The 18,944-nt window shown below is 36.4% G+C and overlaps 1 protein-coding gene, 1 long non-coding RNA gene and 1 other non-coding gene across 3 annotated transcripts; 1 reads left to right on the top strand and 2 right to left on the bottom strand.

The window, feature by feature from the left end:
- Positions 1-3,325: 3,325 nt before the first annotated feature.
- LOC147547836 (transcription factor TCP15-like) lies at positions 3,326-5,474 on the top strand. Its single transcript, XM_086670507.1, has one exon. It carries the CDS (start codon positions 3,875-3,877, stop codon positions 5,210-5,212), a length of 1,338 nt encoding a protein of 445 aa, XP_086526633.1. The 5' UTR covers positions 3,326-3,874; the 3' UTR covers positions 5,213-5,474.
- A 9,915-nt stretch (positions 5,475-15,389) lies between these two features.
- Positions 15,390-15,486, bottom strand: LOC147547835 (small nucleolar RNA R64/Z200 family). Its single transcript, XR_015239069.1, has one exon. It is a non-coding gene; the product is annotated as a small nucleolar RNA R64/Z200 family (small nucleolar RNA).
- A 66-nt stretch (positions 15,487-15,552) lies between these two features.
- Positions 15,553-18,172, bottom strand: LOC147547834 (uncharacterized). Its single transcript, XR_015238666.1, has 3 exons — positions 18,054-18,172; positions 17,907-17,975; positions 15,553-15,629 (listed from the first exon to the last, which is right to left on the bottom strand). It is a non-coding gene; the product is annotated as an uncharacterized LOC147547834 (long non-coding RNA).
- Between the last annotated feature and the right edge of the window lie 772 nt (positions 18,173-18,944).

Below are 18,944 nucleotides of genomic sequence, written 5' to 3'. Positions count from 1 at the left end.
TTAGTATCCATTCCAACACGAATTTGATGGAAGAAAAACCCCGTTGGTCTCTAAATTCCTCAATCTTCTTCTCTTGATTTATTCGGGATTCTGATTTGTAGTACTACTATTAGGTTTCTTGGATTAGGGTTACAAATTGAGTTTTAGAAGTAATATTCATACACCTTCAAAAATCCAATTAGTTTGAAACCTACAAAGTGATGTTATATCAAAATTGGGTGAGTTGATTGACAATGATTTAGTATCCATTCCAACACAAATTTGATGGAAGAAGAACCCCGTTGGTCTTTAAATTCCTCAATCTTCTTCTCTTGATTTATTCGGAATTCTGATTTGTAGTACTACTATTAGGTTTCTTGGATTAGGGTTTTTAGAGAGAAGAAGAAGATAAACTTAGTGAAGATGAAGATTAGGGGGGAAGATACAACTTTGTTAATTTTCGGTCTAAAATGTAAATATGCTCCTTTAGTATTTATTCCCCGGAGAATTTTCTTTATTCCCCAAAGTCGCGACCTTCTCATAATACATTTTGATTGTTTGTAATGTGTTATGAACGATCATAATCGAATACAAAAACGTTTTTCTACCCAAATTGATTTTTAATTTGTCGTTATAATGCATTGTGGACAGAAATAATACATTATGAAAAAGCACAACACATGATAGTCGTTTATAATACGTTAAGCAGAAAATAAATTCGAATTAGTGTAACAAATAAATTTAGTTTCTTCCATTTCCGTTTGATAAGCTTAATTTCAACTCTTCAGTTATCCGTTTGAAGTGACATTTTATCATTAGTCCTTGTTAATGTCATTTCCAAAAAGAGACAGATTGAATTGTGTATACCATCATTTGATTAAGTTTCATTTCTAGTTTCTCTCTCTGAAACAATAACGGTTACATGTATCAAACCCATTTTCCTTGTTAATGTCATATTACTAAGACAATCTTTCGGTATGCTTCTAATATACAGTTTCAAAAAAAAATTGTTGTACTCCTAATCGAAACGATCACATTCTTTTTTACAGGTTTATTTCTCTCTCTAAAAATTTTGTATTTGTCATAACACATTATAAACTATAGTGTATTATATGTTATTTCCCAAAACGTCTTTTTTTCTTGCGTTACATAGAAAATGCAGAAGGGCAAACATGTCATTTCTGCCAACTGGACTTCCTGTAAATTTATTTTCAAGCAAGGATCTCTCGCCCATTTCTTGGCTGTGGCCTGTGGGGTAAATTAAGAGCCCAAGCCCTGATTTTATAATCCTTGTACCTCTTCTATTGTGATAGGATAAAACTTGGAATCAGGTCAACTTGGGTCAGTGGGAACATGTGGATAATTAAGTTCCTAAAATCCTACCTAATAAACAAGAACAAGTTTTACCAAGATTTTATTCTGAACAAATATAATTAAGTTATCTACTTAACTTATTTTTAATTTGATTCCCTTATGATTGTTCAAATAAATATATATTGCTAAAATGGGATTCTAATTGTTAATAATTAATAATACACCTGCTCGAGTTATATTTATAATTTTGTGCTATGTAAATATTTCAGATTAAATATTTGAACATAATTGAATAATGGTCAGGCTATCGGATGAAAATTGAAAAAGATGATCGACCTTGTATGACATTCTTTTTGTTACTAGTTAATTTAAAAAATAATTAGATTCTTTACTCAACAAATGTAAAAAGATAGTATTTATAACGGAAAAATTTAACAATATTCAACATCAGATACGAAAAAACTGGTGTATGGGTGAAGAAAAATATGATTGAAATGTGAAATGAGAGAAAATGAGTCTATAATTTTCCTAACTACTAACTAGCTCATAAGCTACTAACTTGAATATAATGGCAAATTTCAATAAAGGGGATGAAGAAAATAGCTGGTAAAGCATCTTAATCATCATTTATATGAGTGAAATTGGTTGTTTCTGATTGAGAAACAGATGGTTGCTAAGAGGTCCCCTCCTATGAAATTTCTTCTCACAAAAATAATTTTGGGTTGTAGAAACTCCTATTAAGCCATTATGGAATCGTAACACGTAAGTTTTTTTAGGTGTAAGTGGCAGTATCCTTAAAGAAAAATCGAACTGTTATCAAGTTTCTATACATCTATATCTCAACTGCATTTGTCTTACGATTTTTTTCCATATGAGAAACTTTTGAAGTTATGACTAATTTTGTGTATTAGGTCTACAATTTTGTATTGAGATAATTAATTAATTAAATTAAAGAATATTTCTTTAATTTTGAAAACTCGACTTATCCGTCCTATTTTAAGATATTTAGATTGAATCAAGATTATCCATTGGTTCCATAAATTTATGTCGGTATTGGAGAACACATTCTTCGAGGGATCACCTAATCGACTGTTTGAACTTAGGGATTATAATCCGGTCGGATTGATTACATAAACATAAATTTTCTTTTGAATAACCCTAATTAGGTAGATTATGAGTTTCCATCACCATTATCATGTTAGGTAAGTTAGTTATGGAGGTAATTTCAAGATTACACTTTTATTGGAAAAGCAAGTTTAAACGATCTTGTTGTTTCTATTCTACTAGCTGGCTAGGGTTACTGACTCAAGGCCTAAGAAAAAGAGTTGGAAAAGTTGAAACCCTAACCTAAATTTAACCATGGTTAAAAAAAAAGGGAAAGAGAGTAATGATAACTTGAATGGAATGGATACCCACTTGATAATCTTTTCTTTTACAGTCCCTGGTTTTTTTGACTTTGGATTGGGTCCCACATTTGGCCACCACTGTCTTTTATAGATTGAATGAAGAAAAGAGCACCGCACGTGGAGTCTGTACCAATGGACTGAGCCAACCACAATAAAAAGGAAATTAATGAATTTCGAAATTTAGTTCAATTTTTTTTTTTTAAATATATAAGAAAATACAAAAAGGTCAATACTTGGACTACCTTGGGCCAACTTGGGCATAATTTTCACATTTCACTGTCATGAAAAGTGGGCAAGCTTATCAAAATTTACCGGATGAATTTCAATAATCCATTGTCATTGGTTGCTTTCTTTTAATTTTGTTCGTAGATGAAATTAATGTTTAATGCAATAATCTGGGTGTGTGAAAACAAAAAAATTCAGATAAACATAGTCAAATGGTTAAAAGTTAATTGGGTAAGCTCGTAGGTGCTGGTAACAGGTGGATTTTAGTTCCAATTCGCGAATAAATTTTTTTATGCAAAAATAAATAACAAGAAAGTTGGTATTTTATATTTCCAAAAATAGTGTTTTTGTGTGAAGGCCACCCATATAATTCCCACTCATGGTCATTGTTGCTTAAAGCTTGCATCCTATTATCTCCTCTCTTGCTAGTCAACACACTAGCTAACAAAGAAGAAATAATAAGTGAGAAACCAAGAAACCCCACCAAGAATTCAACAAATTTCAAAGGATTTATCAACCAAGGGAAGAGATTCTTGTCATCCATCCATTCTCTCAAAGGAGAGAGAGAGAGAGAGAGAGAGAGAGAGAGAGAGAGAGAGAGAAGAGAGAGAAAAAGACTTCAACAAAAGCTAGCTCTCTCTATCATAGCTTCAACAAAATTGGAAGGAGTTTGTAATCAAAGAGAAGAAGAAGATCCTATCATCTATTCAGTCCTTAAATACTAGGAAGGAGAGAGAAAGAATAGAGAAAAACCCTAATTTGGAAGAAGGATTTGAAAGGAGAAAATAAGGCTAGCTCAATTTATTATCTATTCATTGAATTTATCTTTCTTTAGTTCACTTCTCACCCACACCCAGACATACATAAACACACACACACACAAACACACACACACACACACACATATATGTAGAGACAGAGACAGAGATAGTTGTTAAGTTAAGATCATCATGGATGGGGAAAACGGAATGAATCGAAGACCGAATTTCCCATTACAATTGTTAGAGAAGAAAGAAGATGATATCTGTTCAAGTTCTGGGTACCCATCTTTAGCAATATCATCATCAGAAACCACCACCAGCATAATTCGAACAAATCCGACTAATACCCAAACTTCAACTGATCAAAATACATCATCTACCACAAAGAAACCACCTCCAAAAAGAACATCAACAAAAGATAGACATACTAAAGTTGATGGAAGAGGAAGAAGAATTCGTATGCCGGCTATGTGTGCTGCTAGGGTTTTTCAATTAACAAGAGAATTAGGTCATAAATCTGATGGTGAAACTATAGAGTGGTTACTTCAACAAGCGGAACCGGCAGTGATTTCCGCCACCGGAACTGGCACTATTCCTGCCAATTTCACTTCTCTTAATATATCACTTAGAAGTTCTGGTTCAAGTTTGTCAGCTCCATCACAATTGAGGACTAGTTATTTTGATCCAAGTTTTATTAGTACTAATCCACAGTTAAGGATGAGAAGTGAATGGGAACGAAATATCGATGAATCTTCGAGTCAACATCATCGGATTAATTTATTCCCCGGTGGAGGAGGAGGAGGAGGTGGTGGTGGAGGAGGAGTGGAGAATTCATCATCTTCATCTTCACTACTTATGAATTTTCATGCTAATAACAATGTAAATTCATTGTTACAAGCTAAGCAAGAATTAGGTCATCATCCATGTTTAGATATGTCGGTAGATACCGAAGCAAGTTTAAGGAGAAAACGAAGATCATCACCATCCGATCAAGACCAGCCATCTCAACAGCAACAACAACAACAACAACAACATCAGATTGGTGGGAACTACTTCTTGCAATCAAGTTCATCAGGTTCAATTCCAGCAAGTCAGATTCCTGGAACAGTTTGGATGGTACAAAACCCTAATAATAGTAGTCAAGTTATGAGTGGTGATCCAATTTGGACATTTCCTTCTGTTAGTAATCCTTCTATGTATAGAGGTTCTATGTCAAGTGGACTACATTTTATGAACTTTCCTACTCCCATGGCTCTCTTGTCTACCCAACAATTTGGTGCAGGTTTAGTTACTTCAACTCCTACTACAGGTGGGGGTGGTGGTGGTGGTGGTGATGGTAGTGGTGGTGGTGGTAGTGGTGGTGGAACTAGCAATGAAGGGCATTTGGGTATGCTAGCCGCACTCAACGCTTACCGTTTGATTCCGGGCACGGGCATTACGGATCATCAGACGACAGGGCCCGAGTCGAACCACTCACATGGAGGAAATGATAGGCATGATCATCAAAGTAGCAATCACCATTCTTAGATGATGAAGAATGAGTTCAGTTAATTAGCAGCTTTTGTGGATTGATCAAGTTTAATTTTATCTTATAAAACCATATCTCTAGCCATAATTCTAAAACACCTCCATGTCTTCCCTCACAAATTTGAGTTTATTAATTTTCCTTCTTTTGTTCATTTGGTCTTTAATTCTTCTTGTTTGTGTGGGTGTGTGAGTAGGAAATGTTTTAGTAATTAGGGTTTGAAATTAAAGAAACTAATTAACAGGTATTTGTTGGTTTTTTGAATTGCTTTGTGAGTTGTTCATTACAAATTCATATTATCTTAAGTTTGTTAATTTTTTTTCCTCCTTTTCTCTTTGAACCCTATTTGAATTTTTAGTATTCAAAATTAAGAATCTCAAATACATGAAATTTTTATTTCTTAACATTGTCACATCTCCATTAATTTCAAACCAGAGTTTGAATTTTACTCCTTCCACAAAAAGAAAATGAGCAATGCTAAATGACCCTATTATTTGGGCCGACTACGGACCGAAAAGGAACGAGGTCGGTCCCAATTGGTCAGATTGTTTCTCTCTCCTCACGACATGACCAATTGAGACCGTCCACGTCAGGTTTCGGCTCGTACTAGCCATTTTAGCATCTTCGAGAGAAAATTGAAGTGGATGATGACACTATAGTTTTAGTACACAATATTTTCCAACTGATTTTCACTGTGATTCTCTACCTTAATTGGCCATGCATTACTGTATTAGGTACTTTTTTTGTTTTGTTGAAACTACTGTATTAGGTACTTGATATAGAAAAAATGGGGTCAAAATAATAAGGACCATAAAAGTAAGTAATTAGTTTTTGGTGGGATCCACAACCTTATCAGTGACTCAGGTGCATGAAGTGAGGTCCAGATGCTGGTTGTTTCCTCAACCAATGTACAAGTATTGTAACTGACAAACACAAAGGAGAAAGAATCATTCCTCTCAATATCTCTTCTTTCTTGTTTTGTACAGCCTGGTTTTGCAGGTTTTTGCTCCTTCAACAATTATCACCCACCTCATTTTATTATTGGCAAGTTCTATCTATATAGTTATACAATAGCCACCACATATCTTTTTTTTTTCATCTAACTCATATTACTCCTCTAAAATGCTAAACGGCCCAAAAGAACAGGCTAACCACAAGCCGAAAGTTAACGTGTCTAACTTTCATTGGACCGGCCATGTTGAGAGAGAAACGAACTGATCAGTAGCCTGTTAAGTTTGTGGCCATTCAACTCAAAATCAATTGGCAATGAGTGGAGAGGATCTGTACTTTATATTCTTGGTTGTTAGTTACCCATTCTCCCATGTAGGACTATTCTCACACGCCCCCTCACGTGTAGGGTTCTTTGAGCCTAACACGTGTGTTTTTTTTTACGGGTGACGTGGAACACTTGTGACTTTTAAGCCTATCACGTGTGGGCCTAGCTCTGATACCATGTTAAGTTTGTGGCTTTCCAACTCAAAACCAATTGGCAATGAGTGGAGAGGAACTGTACTTTATATTCTTGGTTGCTAGTTACCCATTCTTCCATGTGGGACTATTCTCACCCATTTTTTGGGACTGTATAACATGGTTGCTACTACTCTTCTCTCCACTACTTTGCCTTTTATGAATGTTAGGTTAAGAAGTTTGGGTACTAGTACTACTACTGCCTATCAAATTGACCTTCACTATTGTACTGTTACATGTGGGTATAGACCTCTTAAGAAAAAAAGAAACGTGTGTATAGGCCTAAAGCTCACATAAATGTTTAGTTATGTTTAACCTAGATCTTTGTTACTTCATCAAAAAAAAAAAAACCTAGATCTTTGTTGTGGAGATGTATACATGTAGGTATTTTACCAAATTATTCAGTTTTATTTAGCCTATTTTATTTAAGCTACAACTAATTCATCTAGCAAAATGTATTAATGTAAGAAATTATTGAAGGTGAGACCTAGGCCGCACAATTATTCACATATGAAGATCTAACTTTGATTTTCACTTGATTATTCATCGAAAGCATATCCTAATGTCATATTATGTCATTTTAAAACACTTCACTTTCCATTATTACTTTATTAGTTTACCTCTTTTCATGTCCTTCATACAATTTAGAACTTTTAAAATTCAACAAGATGTAAAATCAATCGTGAAAGTACACAATATATGAACATGATCAATCCGGCGTCTGTAATCAACATAATTCAAATATTAAGTAAAAATATACCATGAACTTTTTTAAAACTTGAAGTGGCCCCACTCTAGTGTTATTGATATCATTTTCCTTTTTAATATTGACTGCAATGGTCGTTACAAAGGAACTGATACTTTGATACGATGTGATAAGCACGATAACTGTCGAATTACTACTGGCTTAAAGTGCGACGAAATTAATGGCCTAAAGCTCACAGAAACTATTTTATTTATACTCAAGTTCAATTATTCATGGATTTTGCACTTCCATGAGACCGAACTTAGAACCTCCACATTGTGGAGTAGATGCACTTATCAACAACTGTTAACCTTGTAAAAATAAAGTAATTTAAAAAAAATTCCTTACCAGCTATAGTAATATACTCACAAACTTTAATTATTTTCAGCTATTAAAAAAAAATTCATTAGGCCTCTATCTTTTTCTTGACTAGAATCTTATATTTTACTAACTTATAATAATACTTGTATGACTAGAATCAAAGAAGCAGAATCAGTCAATCAGACAAGATCTCCTATGGAGTCTCATTTTTCTAACTGATTCCAAGGTTGACAAATTTTGACATCAGCAGTGTTGCTATCAGTCAGAATAAAGTGACTTCATAATGAATCACGTCTAGTTGAATGATTCTGCTCGGTTGATTCACGCCTTGATCAATCTTGCTACGATTCTTGTTTCTGGAAACTTGGAGAAAATCTGCAAGGAGCTCAGAAACCTCTCCAAGGCTCAAGAGAGTCAAATTTCCCTTACAGATAAAAGATTGAGTTTTGATTGAACCTTTCGTCAGCGTACCTTCTTCGAGGTGATTTGATTACCTTTTATAGGCTTCTTTAGACCGACTGCCAATAAACAGTGATGATGAGGCGGTTGAGATCCACCGTATTGTATATGAACTACTATTTCGTAGTTAGAAGATGTTAGGGTTTCTTTTTTACTTTATCTCGTATCTTAGATATTCAGGAGTTCCTCTGTTTTAGGATCCTCGATAGATATCTTTCTGAGTCTGGGGGATGGTTCTTCTTTCTAAAACTTTACCCAAGTTAGGCTTTTGACTCAAGATCCTCACCGACTAGGATCTTTGATTAGATTCGGGCTAGAGTCGGTAAGTGTTTAGCACGCTTCTGCCTTCCCATATTTTGGGCGTAAGGCATCGGCCTTGCTTACGTGGGCTTCCCTAGCTTTCTCGTGAATTCCAAGGCATGCCTGGTTATATTTGAGTTAGGGCAAGGCTTAGGCGCCTAGGATAATTGTGTGGACCCTCCAGTTCCGGACTTGAGTGGTGGACCTCTTTAGGATTCGGCCTCTCTCGCTGACCTGACGCGGGTTGACCCACGAACTTTTAGTCTTTTCTTGAATCATCGACCTTATTCAGTTGATGATCATTTTTTGTATTATCAGAGTGCAGTTCTTGGGCACTGATTGTAATGTAGATTGTTGCGGAAGCGAGTAATGGAATCTACCGTTAGAATTACGATAAACTAAACTAATTTAAGTTAAACCAACTAGAAAATAAGTTGTAATCGAGATAGTTTTATTTAATATTCGAAGATGTAAATAACAAGGACAAGCTGGACTCCTTTTATAGAGTTTTAAAAACTTTTAGATAAACACGACTAGGAAAAACATAATTACTAAACTGTAGTTACCTTGATTGTTACAAATTTTAGTCTCGCAAAACTCCTAAATAAATAAAATACCTAAATTTGGAAACTCTTAAAAAATTAAAATATATAAACTTTAATTGGTTCATGAGTATTCGCAAGATCAGCCTTAGCCATTTCTTGGAATTGAGCGTGCCACTATAGTTTATTCAACCTGCATTGTTCAATTGCCTCTTGATTTCTTGGGAATTAAGGGTTCGGGTATAACGAGAGTGTCTTTCTTGGTTAGACAGTTTGGACTGTGGTTTTTGGGTATGTTGATTTTTAGGAGATAAAACTAATGACGTCAAATTGATGTGGAAGAATTTTGTCATTTGAATCAAGAATTTCTTCTCCCCTAATAGTATATGAATCAAATATTGGTCCGGGCATGATTTCTTAAAATCACAATTAGAGTTTATGTTTGATGAAGAAGAATTACTTCCTTCTTCTACCTCCGTCATAGAAACAATATTTCCCTTTATATCAAGTTCTCCTTCAATATTATCGATGAAAGGGGGTTTCTCTTACTTATCATAGCCGACATGTTAGGTTTTTCCATTATAGAATCATTTTTTGTTTCTTCTTTTTGACCTGCATCATTAGGCTTGACATCGTTAACCTCTTCTTATACCATTACAAGGAGTGGGATTTTGGCCCGGAAACCCAAAACCCACCTATTGAAGGAGATGTACCAAGGATGCAATGCAAGCAATTTGTCAGATAGGACAATTGATGAGAAGATTAAGTCCGGATGATTTAGGGATCGTAATGTTTAGCTAGAAACCAACTACGATCTTCGAATCGCAAAGCGGTTCGCGGCTAACTTCGTCCGGATCCTACAACGGGTTACACAAAGAGCGTCAACTTGATTGGAAGATATGATTAGAGGGATTGGACATATATACATGGATGATACCCATAAAGATATGTCCAAAGGCCTAAAACAAGTTTAGGCAAAGATAGTACAAAAGGCCCGAAAGAAGGGATTTTGGGCCGGGACACCAAAAAGATGATTTGGGCCCAAAAGAGTGGTCGACCATGTGATATGGGCAGCCATAAAGTGGCTGGCCAGATCAGGTCAGAAATCCTTATGTGGGGCGGCTACAACAAGGGAATTAGGGAAAATAGAATCTAGTTTCTAATTTTCATTATTTCCTTAATCTTATTCAAAGGGGATTTTTAGGAATCTAATTAGGGTTAGACTCTAACTTAGAACTCTATATAAAGTCTCTTAGGGACTTGAATAAGGTGTGGAATTTCTCATTTAGCTTTCTTACTCTACCACATCAAGTAGAGAGGAGAAAGTGAGCTAATTCCCATAACCATCTATCTAGTCAAAGAAGAAGGTGTTCTTTATCTAACTACCATTGGTATTCTAGCTAGCAACAAGGTGGGAGATCAAGGTGATTGTTCGGTGTCCCAAGTAGAGAATCTACAATTGGAGCTCTTGGTCTTCTCAATAGCGATTGGAAAGGTTCGAGGGAAAACTAGCGATAAAGGTATTTATACAACTAGTTTTCTTAGTTCATCATTATTAGCGTATGCACGAGATCTTGAGAATACTAGTGTTAGAAATTAGATGTCTGAAATTCTGCTTAAGAACACTAGAAGAGGTCATAACCCAACAGTGGCTTCAGAGCCTATTGCACATAGCTAATTTTGACTAAGTTTCGGACCAATCTATGCTTAAGAAGACTAGAAGATAGTTATGTCTAAAAGTGTTTTGGGCATGAAAATTTGATCAATTTTGAATGGGATTCAAAGATTATTCAAGTTTGTTTCAAAATTGTTCTTTGAAAAGTTTCAAAAACACAAATCTTGATCCAAACTATTTTTGATTAAGAGTTGTTTTTCAAGTTTTAGAAGTTTTGAAAAATAAAATTTGGTAAGTTTTAGAAGGAATTGTAAAAGTTGTAAATGAGCAATTAGAAGTTGCAAAAGAAAAAAAAATGAGGAAGCTAAGAAGTTTTAGAAACTTCTAAAACTGGCCCGGATGCAAGAGGATACGTCCCGGCCCAGTTAGAGCACGTCTCAGGTCAGCCAGAGACGCGTCTCGGTTAGATGGAGACGCGTCTCGGGCAAGCTGAGGACGCGTCCAACCCGAGATACCCAGAAGCTTCCTAGACGCTTAGATGCGTCCAGGGCATCCGAGACAACAACAGCTCGGTCTTAGAGACCGAGATAGCTGGTGAGACTCGGACTCGACCAAACGCGTCTGGGTGTCCTAGGAGCATCTCGGTCTTACCCAACACGCCCAATAAAGGTCCGGTCTTGCACCAGACGCGTCTAGGACGCGTTTGGAGCAAAGACCAGCATACTGGCATATGCCCAAGATGCGACCTGGTCGAGATAGGCTCGGGCCAGGACATGACGACCTTAGGGTCGTGGCATGTCCGGCCCATGCCTAGGGTCTTGCTAGGCATAGACCGGGCCTTGTCTTAGACTTTTGTCAAGACATGTCCCGAACCTTTTCGAGCTATTTTATGGACCTTGATTCGAGTTGGAGTTTTATCATGCATATATAATTGCTAGCCTAGAATATTATATGATTGTATGTGATGTGGATGCGAGAACTAGTATGGCCATAGAATTTATCTTATTTTATTCTTGTTTTAAGCACGGATGGGTGCAATTTGTAATAATTTTAATTTCAAGTTTATACGATCTGCAAATCATTTGAGTCTTGTAATTAGAGTTAAGGGTATATGAGTCCATTGAAGATGCTTAAGGAAGGAGTCCTAATTCGAGTGGGAGAAATCAATGGAGGTTCAAAGATGGCGATCTAGGCGAAACAAGAACAACCAAAGGAGATTAGATCTTCTAGGTTAGGGGCATTTATACATGGATAGTGACCGAAAGATATGACTAGAGGGATTGGACATATATACATGGATAGTACCAATAAAGATATGTCTAAAGGCCTAAAAGAAGTTTAGGCAAAGATAATACAAAAGGCCTGAAAGAAGGAATTTTGGGTCAGGACACCAAAGGAATGATTTGCGCCCAAAAGAGTGTCTGACCATGTGATATGGGAAACCATAAAGTGGCTGGCCAGATCAGGTCGGAAATCCTTATGTGGGGCGACTACAACAAGGGAATTAGGGAAAATAGAAACTAGTTTCTAATTTTTTACTATTTCCTTAATTTTATTCAAAAGGGCTTTTTAGGAATCTATTTAGGGTCGGACTCTAACTTAGAACTCTATATAAAGCCTCTTAGGGACTTGAATAAGGTGTGTAATTTCTCATTAAGCTTTCTTACTCTACCACATCAAGTAGAGAGTAGAAGTGAGCTAATTCCTATAACTATCTATCTAGTCAAAGAAGAAGATGTTCTTCATCTAACCACCATTGGTGTGCTAGCTAGCAACAAGGTGGGAGATCAAGGTGATTGCTCGATGTCCCAAGTAGAGGAGCTACAATTGGAGCTCCCGATCTTCCCAATAGCAATTGAAAAGGTTCGAGGGAAAACTAGCGATAAAGGTATTTATACAACTATGCATGAGATCCTATGAATACTAGTGTTAGACATTAGATGTCTGAGATTCTGCTTAAGAACACTAGAAGAGGTCATAACCTAACACCCACGACCGTCAGAGTCCGAAGGGTCCGTGACCGTTCGTTCCCCGAATCGGTATGTACCCGCCCGACCAAAAAAGCTTAAGCTGACGGACGCAGACATAAATCCTTATCCGGTGATCCCACCAAGTCCGTCCGATTATATAGTCCGCCCGACCGAACCCGTCTATGCACGTCCTTTCATCCTACCCGTTATACCCACCCGCCTATATGACTGATTTAAAGCCTTTAGATTTGTAGGGTTAACTACAATCATTAGATTTCAAGAGTAAAAATATATAACCCTACGAACCACTTTTCTTAATCTTGTCTTCGCCTCTCTACTTCTTTAGTCTCTCTCTCTCCTCTAAAATCTCAATATCTCGTCAATAACCCAAGAATCCACAATACACCTATCGTAATCCATGAGAACAAGAAGAATAAAACCGATCATAATCCATGATAGATCTCAATGATTATCTTTTAATTTTGTCTTTATTTACTTTTTGGAATTGTAAAGTGGGAGTTTAGAAAGTTGTATTTAGCTACTAATCAGTTTTTATTTCGAATACAAATTTCTTTATTTGCTCATTAGTGACCAGTGCCCGACTGACTGATACCCGTTTGCCCGACTATTAAAACGGTCACAAACGGGAACTTTGTTGGAAAAAATCTGAAATGACCGTCCGTTTTGTCCGGATGTCCGAGTGGACACTTAGCACTTGTGCCCGTTCCACCCGGCCCGGTTGAGTTTAGGGGTGGGAATCGGGCGAGTTCGGGCAAATATGAGTCGGGCTCAGGCGGATCGGGCCGGACCAAACACTAACTATAAGAGCCCGTAGCCCGTCCGAGCCCGGCTGCCCGAGCGGGTTCCAACGGGCTCGGGCCGGACGGGCTCGGGTTTTTGTGATTTAAAAAGATATAAAAAAAACAAATTTTCATCATCATCTATTATATACTCTACCAGGAAAGAAAAATAGAAATTTCATTTATAAACAAAAATTACAAAAATATACACAAAAACAATATTGCATCAAGTATTTCAAAGAATTTTAAGAAAAAAAAAAGTACAAGTGAAAGAATAAATTACATAAGGCATATCTAATATTAGATCAATCAATGGTTTATTCTCATTAGTTCCTTATCTTCTTCTCCATGAGATCTGTATAGTGAAAAATTCATCATCCCCTGAAAAAACAAAAGCCATAAATGTATTCAATAATCAAGATGATCACAAATCAAGGTTATCCCTAATGATACAGGATAAAGAACTTCGAAAAAGAAACAACAGAGATGATAGAAAACAGAAAACCCTAAAGTTATACTTCCAAAATGGTGTATGAATAAACTTACTGTTGATCAAGCCCTAAGAAGATAAATTGAAAACAAATCTGATTTACATCTTAACAAAAAAAAAAAACAAATCTGATTTATTAATCCCTGAATCTTCATAATAACAAATCTAACAACAAATTAATAATAACAAATCTTCAAAAATAGATTAAACCCTAGATTATCACCTACCCGACTGATTTAGTTCCTAAATCTTCATAACAAATCATAAAAATAAACACAAGATTACAGTGAGCAAAAGATTACAACACTACTATAACAAAATAAAAAAACACATCATCATCATCATTAAAGAATTTACAACCATCTCTATCTCATATAAAAAAAAAACTAACTAACCATTGTCCTCGTGCAAGCACGTAGGTGCTTAAAGATCTAAAACGAAAGAGAGACACTAGGATAATAGATTATTGATGAGATGAGTGTTTAGTTTAATTGAGTGTTGAAGGTTACTGGTTATTACTTATTAGAGAGAGAGACGCAGAGATAGAAAGAGAGGCGGAGAGAGGCAGAGAGATTAGGGTTTCATTTCTCAAACAAAAATGATTTCTAGGGTTTCTGTTTGGAGGAGCTTATTTATAGAGATGGAGGGGTAAGGTGTTTAGATCCAACGGCTGAGAAGAGACGCCCTATCTCAGCCGTTGGATCTAAAGAATTTCACGCAGATCGCGGGTTCTCGGGCTCGGGAAGCGGATGGGCTCTATCGGGCGAGTAGCGGACGGGCTTTACGGGCCGGGACTCGGAATTGAGAGCCTGTCCGAGTCCCGGCCCTATTAGCCCGAGCTATCGGGCCGGGTTAGCCCGGCTCGGGTTGGCTTCGGTCATCGGTCTCTCACGGTTCGGGCCGAACGGGCCGGACCGCGGGGTTTCAGACCGTTTTCCCAGCCCTAGTTGAGTTAGTGTTTGTTTCCCGCACGTTCAGACCGATTCCCACCCCTAACTGATACGACATATGTCTGGGGTTTTCTTAACACTACGAAAAATAAAGACTTTTACCGACGGTTTAGAACCGTCCGTAATGCTATAAACCCGCCACCAAACATATTGATCAAAATCCGTGGTGGAAACCGCCGTCGGAAATACAATTAGTGGCCTATGGGGGCAACGGTTTTGTTACTCCACCAGTAACAGTGATTATTAGTGGCGGTCTTTGTACAGGAAAACCGTCGCCACTGCAGAATAGGCGACGCTAAAAACCATCGGTGATAGGTTTTGCTTTTTAAGAAAAATACTTGCGTATCTCCAAACAATAAATTGACCCTCTGATTTGGAATCAATCCACCTATCCAAAACATTTACAAATCTGTCAAAATGCTATAATATGATTCATAGATCTATTTTAACACAATACTCCAAATATTAGTCCATTTTAAACAAAATCATAAGTTGATCTCTAACACTAAACAACATGAAATATATGCTCACAAAAATGAATTACTTCTCATAGACCCTGTTAACAAGATCTCTGAAGTCTGACATGTGAAGTATTTCATAAATCATCCTGGCAGAAACAATTCTAATCAAAATTCAAAAACATTTCACTGTCTTCCTATGGGTCATAGAAGTATTTCAGAAGTCTGAAGTCTGTTATAGAATTCAAAATTCAACAACATTTAACCTCCCTTCTAGAATCGTCAAATGCAATGGCTATCATCTGCCACAAAATAAAAACATGTTATTATCATCATACAAAAGCATCACATAATCAAGCACAAAATTAACAATGCTTGTAGAGGCACATTCCTGCACAAAGACAATCATGTCATGACGTTTACATTCTTGTCCAATACATTCTTGGACAATTTCAATACTCTATGGCTATGGCTATGGACTTAGCCAATTTGGTTATTTTACAAAGACAATGCCGGTAAAATAACCAAATTTATTGTTTAAGAGGTATCTTAGCCAATTTCAATAACAAATTAACAGTACCATGTATTTCCAATTACTCTATGGATATGGACTTATATCTACTTTATCGTGCAGTTTTAATGACGTACTTTAATCATCCATATCCATAAACATAATAATCTTTCTATGATTTCCTTCTATAGATATAGACCTATCATGTCATATTGAGATCAGGCATCTGAATATTCTGAAAACTAAAAATGACAAGTTTACAAATGAATCATATGATTTCATTCCCATCATTTAATTAAAACATGAGGGGTGATTTAATGAGCTCGAGCTCATACCCTGATGTATGAGCTCGAGTTTGTAGCCGTGGATTTCGAGAGATCAACGGTCATCGAAAAGATACAGCTGGCCTCCTCCTTAAGTTAAGGGAGAATGAAAACCAACAGAAATTGGGCCTTTACTTGTATATAATTACAAAATTACCATTGCTTCTCTCCACTGCCGTCTTTTTAATTGTCCAATTCCACAAACCACAATCATCAGTTTTCCATTTCTATATCTTAGAAAGGATCCTCACAGTTGCTTCTCATATTTACCAAATCTTGCAACTCATCCCTCTCACTAACCCTCATCTCCCCTTCCATATTTTATGTATCAAACCCTCTCTCTTCTCTGTCTCTCGGTTGACTACTCAACTTCTCCAAGATATCATTAATACATATTTCTTCAATTAGGTTCCTTAATCCTACTCAATCTAAAACCCAAAATTCCAGTAGATCAAAGATAAATCCCAATTTCTTTTTCTAATTAGAGGGTACATTTCTTCATACAAACAATTACTTACTACCAGTAGTAGAATTACTAAACCATTATGAGAGAAATTTGATTATTAAACCCCAAAACCAAATATCTAGCTAGAAGGCTATGAGATTTATTAAGGCAAATTATAAATCCTCTCATAAACATCTGTCAATTGAATAAGCCCCATCAAGTATACAAAATCTACCAAAATAAATCAAGACTTTATTTTCAAGGTAGAGAGAGAAAGAGAAAAACAAAAAGAGAGAAAACTCATTAGGAAAATCGAAGGTTTTGGTAGAGTGAAGCAATGGCAATGTTGTAAATAAATGTAACTAAATGACTCAATTTTTGTTGTTTTTAATTTCTCCTTAACACAAGGAGGAAGACAGCTGTACTTTTTTGGATGAGAGAAATCAACGTCCACACAGCTAGAGCTCATACCGTGCGGAATGAGCTCAAGCTCATTAAATCACCCCTCATTAAACATTCTTGGATATGAAACTAGAATCAGTCTGGGAAAACCAATATCTAGTGCAACATCTATGAGAAGTTAACAAAATATACGTTGTATAAATTTTCCAATGGAAATCCTCCATGAAATGTTAAGCAAGGGTAATGGCATCAAGCATTAACTAAGATTCACATCACAGCTAAAGAAACAAATTGACGGGGGTCTGTAATTAAGAGAGTGGTCAAAACTACAAAAACAACTACCCAATCTCTCATATTATACATGCTGGTCGTCAATACTTGATGCCCATCTATTAATTTATCTACTCCAAAAAGACCGTAATGGCATTAAATCTGGAAAGATAGAGTTCCTTTGTTGTTCCAGTTCAGTTTGAGAAGGCAAGTACGAAAGTGGAGAGAGTGTTAGTACTAAAAGTTCGCGGAAGCTATCGAACCTATCCTAGAAATTAATCCGATTTTGAAAATTAATCGAAAAGCTAAACCAAAACTAAATATGTAAACATAAATTAACGAGGTTTGGCTTAAAGCCTACGTCCTCGGGCGAACAAGAAAACTTTATTGAAGGATAGATGAAGACGACTCACACAACCCGCAAGTTCGTCCCAAGATGGTACCGTATACTCAAACCCCCTATATATAGCATTGAAAACTGACTCCAATCTTGAGTTTTGAGCCGTTTTCAAATTTTGAGTAGTTTCCAATTTTGAGTCCAATTTGGAAATCCAATTCTCACCAAACCGACTTCCAATTGGAGTCTTACCACCGACTCTCACAGAGAGAAAGAGAGATGAGTTTTTACCTGTAACCGACAATTTGATGTTCCATTTCAGTTGAGTGAAAATGGTGCTTGTGATGAATCTCAAGAGTCCTACAAAGATATTCAATAGTTAAAATGTAAAATTAGCAAAGTAGTGGTTGCTAGTAATTTGATGTCAAAAATCCATACCTTTGAAGTATTTTTGCCGATCCATGTAAGCGTAGTTGATCTATTTTGAATTTTCCCTCAATTGGTAGTTGATCTATCCATGTAAGCTTAGTTGACACCCTTCCTTTCTTTCTACGTACTTGGATATCTTCATCTGTTACCCTGCATTAAATGATAGTTGTAAAAACTCTTAGAACTCAATTTTTATTTTCTATCAAATCAATTGTTCTTATTACAACAATCTTATTTATACTAATAGAAAGGGAAAAACAGAATTAGGAAGGTTAGTTATGAACTAAACCAAGTTAGTTGTAACTAACTATTATTGTTATTTTGTTTTGTAGAGAACTAGTCAAGATGGACCAGTCAAGATAGTCTTCAGAGTCAAGATAGACCAGTCAAGATAGACCAGTCAAGTGTCTTCACCATATAAGCTGACCAAGGACTTAGTCAAAGATTGACCAAGTATATATTGTTTGAGTTTTGCCCTAATTCTATTTTGCCCTAATTCTCCAAACGAGTTTCTCTGCAAAACCCTAGTTTCACAGCCCCCCTCAAACTGATGATGAAGAAGCTTGATGAATCATAAGTTTGTTGCGAAAATAGTCGAAGAGATCAAATGATAGACCCTTGGTGAAGATATCTGCTACTTGTTCAGTAGTAGATAGATGATGAATCACCACAGTCCCGTTCGCAACCAGATCTCGAACATAGTGGAAGTCGACCTCGATGTGCTTCGTTCTCGCATGAAAGACCGGATTCGACGCCAAATACTTAGCAGAGATATTATCACAGTAAAGCACCATGGGTTTCTTCAAAGAACATCCAAGTTCTTCCATGAGGTACGAAATCCAAATTACTTCTGTAGCCGTGTTTGATAATGCTTTGTATTCGGCCTCCGTAGATGATTTT

Source organism: Eschscholzia californica, unplaced genomic scaffold (genome assembly GCF_041429995.1).
Source record: "Eschscholzia californica isolate CP2 unplaced genomic scaffold, dmEscCali1.0.p SCAF_3, whole genome shotgun sequence".
Lineage (NCBI taxonomy): Eukaryota > Viridiplantae > Streptophyta > Magnoliopsida > Ranunculales > Papaveraceae > Eschscholzia > Eschscholzia californica.
Note: the sequence above shows the minus strand (reverse complement) of the source record. Positions and strands in the feature narration are given on the sequence as shown.

Coding starts and splice junctions, on each gene's coding strand:
- LOC147547836 (XM_086670507.1), top strand. CDS start 3,875: ATGGATGGGGAAAACGGAATGAATCGAAGACCGAATTTCCCATTACAA.